The following is a 5354-nucleotide window of genomic DNA, read 5'->3' on the forward strand; positions in this document are numbered from 1 at the left end:
CTTTTTTTTTTTTTAGGAATTTGTCACCTTTTCCTCCTATTTTGGGGTTTCTTATCTTTTTTCACCTATTTTTAATTATGAAAATTATATTTTTTAACAGATTTTGACTATTCCACTTTTCATTAAAAAAAAGTTTGGATTCTTCTTTTTATAAATAAACAAGTATGTCGAAGCTTGTCGTTGAAAATTCGTCACCTTGGTTGAAAATTTAGCTATTTTTTTTTGAAAGGTCGTTTTCTTTTGTTTGAAAATTAATTTTTTTAACTGGAAATTTAATTACTTTTCTAGTTTTGGTTAAAAATTTAACTTTTTCTTTTAAAATTCTTGTATTTTTGTAGAATATTAATCTTGGTTGAAAATTCACTTTTTTAGTTTATTTATTTATTTATTCTACATGTATGTCTTTTCAGACTTTTACATTTTTTTCCCCTTTCCCCACTTAAAGCTAAAATACAACACTTTTTTAGTTAAAAATTCAACTTCCATTTGAAAATTTTTGTTTTTTTGTTGAAAATTAAATTTTTTAACAAAATTTTTTGGTTCAAAATACATATTATCATTATTATTAATATTATTGACTGATTGGGACGAACGAAAAAAAAATTTATATGATTTTAGTGAAAGTTTTCATCTCTGAGTTTTTATTCATTTTTGAGTTTTTTTTTTTGTAATAAATATGACGAAGCTTGTTGTTGAAATTTCGTCACCTTGGTTGAAAATTTAGCTGTTTTGTTGAAAAGCCGTTTTCTTTTAATTGATAATTAATTTTTTCAACTGGAAATTTAATTACTTTTCTATTTTTGGTTGAAAAATGATCATTTTTAGTTAAAGATTCATCACTTTAATTGAAAATTAATTTTTTAAGTGAAAATTGAACTATTTATCATGTTTGACTAAAAATGGATATTTTTAGTGGAAAATTTAACGGTTTCTTTTAATGAGGAATGAGGAATTTATTCAGCCAAAAAGACAAATTGTGTACAAAACTCTTGAATTTAAGAAAAAATTTAATTTTTATCCCGAAAGTTGCATTTTTAATAAAAAAAATAAAGAAAATAAAAAAATCAATGAAATTTCTACGGAAAGAGTCGAATTTTATAAAAGAACGAGAGGAATTTTTTAGCAAAAAATACAAATTTTGTACAAGAAAAAAAGTTACCTTTCTACAGAAAGAGATGGAATTTTCTAAAAGAAAGAGATGAATTTTTTAAGCCAAAAAGACCAATTTCGTACAAAACTCTGGAATTTTTGAGAAAAAAAAATTAATTTTTATCCCGAAAGTTCCATTTTAAATAAAAAAATAAATAATATATAAAAAAAACAGTGAAATTTCTACAGAAAGAGATGAATTTTCTAAAAAGAAAAGAGGAATTTTTTACAAAAATAAAAATTTTATTCGGACAGTTGCATTTTCAAAAAAAAAAAAGAAAGAAAAAAACAGTGGAATTTCTACAACAAGAGATGGAATTTTCTAAAAGAATGAGGAATTTATTCAGCCAAAAAGACAAATTTTGTACAAAACTATTGAATTTTTAAGAAAAAATTTAATTTTTATCCCGAAAGTTGCATTTTTAATAAAAGAAAATTAATAAAATAAAAAGAACAGTGAAATTTCTACAGAAAACGATGAATTTTTTAAATAGTAAGAGTGGAATTTCTTAGCCATTAATTAATGGAAATTTCGTACAAAAAAAATGTTACCCGGACAGTTGCATTTTCAAAAAAAAAAAAAAAAAAAAAAAAAAAAAAAAAAAAAAAAAAAAAAAAAAAAAAAAAAAAAAAAAAAACAGTGAAATTTCTACAGAAAGAGATGAATTTTCTAAAAGAAAGAGAGGAATTTTTTTAGCAAAAAATAAAAATTTTGTACAAAACTCTGGAGTTTTTAAGAAAAAAATTAATTTTCATCCCGAAAGTTGCGTTTTTAATAAAAGAAAATTAATGAAATAAAAAGAACAGTGAAATTTCTACAGAAAACGATGAATTTTTTTAATAGTAAGAGAGGAATTTCTTCGCCATTAATTAATAAAAATTTCGTACAAAAAAAATGTTACCCGGACAGTTGCATTTTCAAAAAAAAAAACAAAAAAAAAATAGTGGAATTTCTACAGAAAGTGATGGAATTTTTCAGCCAAAAAGACCAATTTTGTACAAAATTTTTGAGTTTTTAAGACAAAATTTAATTTTTATCCCGAAAGTTGCATTTTTAATAAAAAAATAAATAATATACAAAAAAAAAACAGTGAAATTTCTACAGAAAGAGATGAATTTTCTAAAAGAAAGAGAGGAATTTTTTTAGCAAAAAATAAAAATTTGGTACAAAACTCCGGAGTTTTTAAGAAAAAAATTAATTTTCATCCCGAAAGTTGTATTTTTAATAAAAAAATTAATAAAAAAAAAACAGTGAAATTTCTACAGATAGAGATGAAATTTTCTAAAAGCGAGAAATTTTTAAAGCCAAACAGACAAATTTTGTACAAAACTCTTGAATTAAAAAAAAAAAAAAATTGTTATTCGAACAGTTGCATTTTTAACAAAACACAAAAAAAAACAGTAAAATTTCTACAGTAAAGTATGAATTTTCTAATAGAAAGATTAATTTTTAACCAAATAGACGAGTTCAAATCAAATTGTTCGATTTTCAAGTTCAAAAGACGAATTTGGTAAGAAAAAATAGTTGATTTCGAAAAAAAGTCGTTTAATTTTCGGAAAAATTTTGAATTGAGATAAAAAATATTCTTTTTTTGTATTTGCTGAGGCAGATTTCGGATGAGAGTTTCTTTTCAACTCATGAGGTAGTTGGTGGAATACTCAGCAAGTACAATCGTCAGGAGCAAACTCCCCACCGACAGAGGCTAATTTGGAAGCTGTCGTCACGCACTGCTCGCCTTTTGAGACCAACTGACAAATTTACCTCAGTTTTGCCAGCTATCGCCGAGCACGCTCCTGTCCCTTCGCCAAGTAGAATTAGGTATTTATATGAAAATAATACATTTTTCAAAATTATAATAATTTATTTTGCATTAAAAAAAAAAAAATCAGGGTGGAATTTATTTTTATTATTTTTTTATATATTATTTTTATTATTATTTAATTATAATTTCCATTTTAGTTTTTGATTTTGAAATGAAAGAATTTTAAAATGCAGTCTTGAAGACTTTTACAATAAAAAATTGAAAGTGTTTTAATTTGAAAATTTTTGGATAAAAAACAGCTTTTAATTTTAATATAATATAATATTTTAAATATTAAATTTTATATTATATTTTTATTGGAAATATTGAAATTTCGTCCATTCAATTTTAAATTCCTAATTGAGAAAAGAAATTATTATTTAATAGTTTGCAATATTTTTTAGCTTTTACAATTTAAACTTAACAATTTTGATTGTTCTTTTAAAAAAAAAATGTTTAATTTGTATCTGAAATTGTTGAATTTTGGTTAAATAGCAATTGAACACTTATTGTTTGTAGAAAAAATTTGAGTTATTTAGAGAGGTATTTGGAAGTTTTTAAAAGATTCAAAATTCATTTAAAAATGTCGATTTTCCTAGATTTAAAAACAAAAAAAAAATCGTAAGATTCCTAGGAAAATAATTTTTTTTTTATAGTGGAATATTATTTTCAGAGAATATTCCAAAATTTTTTTTGAAGATTTCCAAAAAAATTTCTTTAAATTTGCAGGATTTTCTAACAAATGTAAAATAAATTCCATTCATTTCAAAAGATATGTATAAGTTCTAAAAAAAAAACTTCAAAAATATTTAAAAATTTGAATAAATTTAAAAGAACTTTGAGATTTCTCAAAATTTTGAATGTTCTTAAGGATGTTTTAATCTATTTAAAATGAAAACAATTTAACTTGTAAGAAGTTTTCAGTTAAAAAAACAAGTTTTTATTATTAAGGTTTCTAGCTTAAAATTGTTTAAAATAATATAATTTTGAAAATTGTAGAGTTCATTGATTCTCTAATTTAATTTAATTCAAGTGGAAAAATATTTAAGTTTATTTTTCGATTTTTGTAAATATTATTGAGCGTGAAAAATTTTTGAAAACCGGGAAATGACCGGATTTTTTATTTCGACCATTTTTTAAATACTTAGTTCAATTTTTTATTTTTTCCAATTGTGATATCATTTAGTTTAGATGCGTTATTTTATAAATCTTTCACTTCACAAATTTTTTATTCTAGATTTTAATTTTTAAGTGTAAAATCTTTTAAATTGAGAAGCCAACTTTAAAATATTCAAACAAAAAAAAAACATTTCCCAGGGAAATCAAAAAATATTTTTGATTTTGATAACTTTCAAGGGATATTAAATCATTTAAAATTATTTAAAATATTTTTTAAAGAACTGTCAAATGTTAAAAAAGATTTCAAAAGATGTGAATAGATTGCAAATATTTTAGGGTATTTTAAAAGATTCCAAGCAATTTTGAAGATCTTAACAAAATTTTCAAAAAATTGTTCCTAGGTATTAAAAAAACATTGTTAAATTTTTTTTTAGAAGATTAATCCTGCTTGAAAATTATCTTTTTTTGTTGAAAGTTGATCTGTTTTAGTAGAAACGTTAATTATTTTGTTGAAAATTCACGAATTTTGTTGAACTTTCGTTAAAAAAGATTTTTTTTTTTATAAAATTTAGATTCTTACTTGAAAAAATATATTTTTTGTGGAAAACTTAACTATATTGTTGAAAATTTAACTATTTTGTTGAAAAATCAACTATTTGTCTGTAAATTCAGTTACTTGGTTAAAAATTAATATTTTTTTGGTAGAAAATTAATTTTCTTCATTGAAAGTTAATCTGTTAATCTATTTTGTTTAAAAAAATTTAAATTGGGTTGATCTTTCATATTTTTGTTGAAAACTCAATTCTTTTGTTGAAAATTCATCTTTTTTGTGAAAAACTGAACTATTTCGTTTTAAATATTCAACTATTTGATTCAAAATTCATGTATTTTGTTGAAAAATTAAGCATTTTGTTCAGAATTCATTTTTTTATGTATAAAAAATTAATATTGCATGAAAATTGATATTTTTGGTTAAAAAATTTGAATATTTTTTTGTTGAAAATTCCACTATTTGGTTGATAATTCAACTTCCTATTTTTTTAAATCCATCTAGAATATTTATTGCAGTTTCATTTAAATTAATAGAATTTTTTGGATTTTTAAAATGCTTTTTAATTCAAAAATTAGCCCCCACAAATAATAAAAATAATAATTATAAATTGTTAGATTTCATCGATAAAAAATTAGTCTGGGAATTTTGAAAATGAAGTTTTGCATTTAAAAAAAAATTATTCTTGTTGAAAATTCGTGTATTTTGTTAATTTTTTTTTTTTTTTTTTTTTT

The 5354-nt window shown here is 21.5% G+C and overlaps 1 protein-coding gene across 2 annotated transcripts in view; it reads left to right on the forward strand.

Annotated features, from left to right (window-relative positions):
- Positions 1-5354, forward strand: part of LOC117175981 (cyclin G) — a 43273-nt gene that overhangs the window by 28386 nt on the left and 9533 nt on the right. For both annotated transcript variants that reach the window (XM_033365878.1, XM_033365879.1), the window contains exon 5: positions 2760-2968. In XM_033365878.1, coding sequence (XP_033221769.1) covers positions 2760-2968 — 209 coding nt within the window. The remainder of the gene's footprint in view (positions 1-2759; positions 2969-5354) is intronic.

This window comes from Belonocnema kinseyi, chromosome 7 (genome assembly GCF_010883055.1).
Source record: "Belonocnema kinseyi isolate 2016_QV_RU_SX_M_011 chromosome 7, B_treatae_v1, whole genome shotgun sequence".
NCBI lineage: Eukaryota > Metazoa > Arthropoda > Insecta > Hymenoptera > Cynipidae > Belonocnema > Belonocnema kinseyi.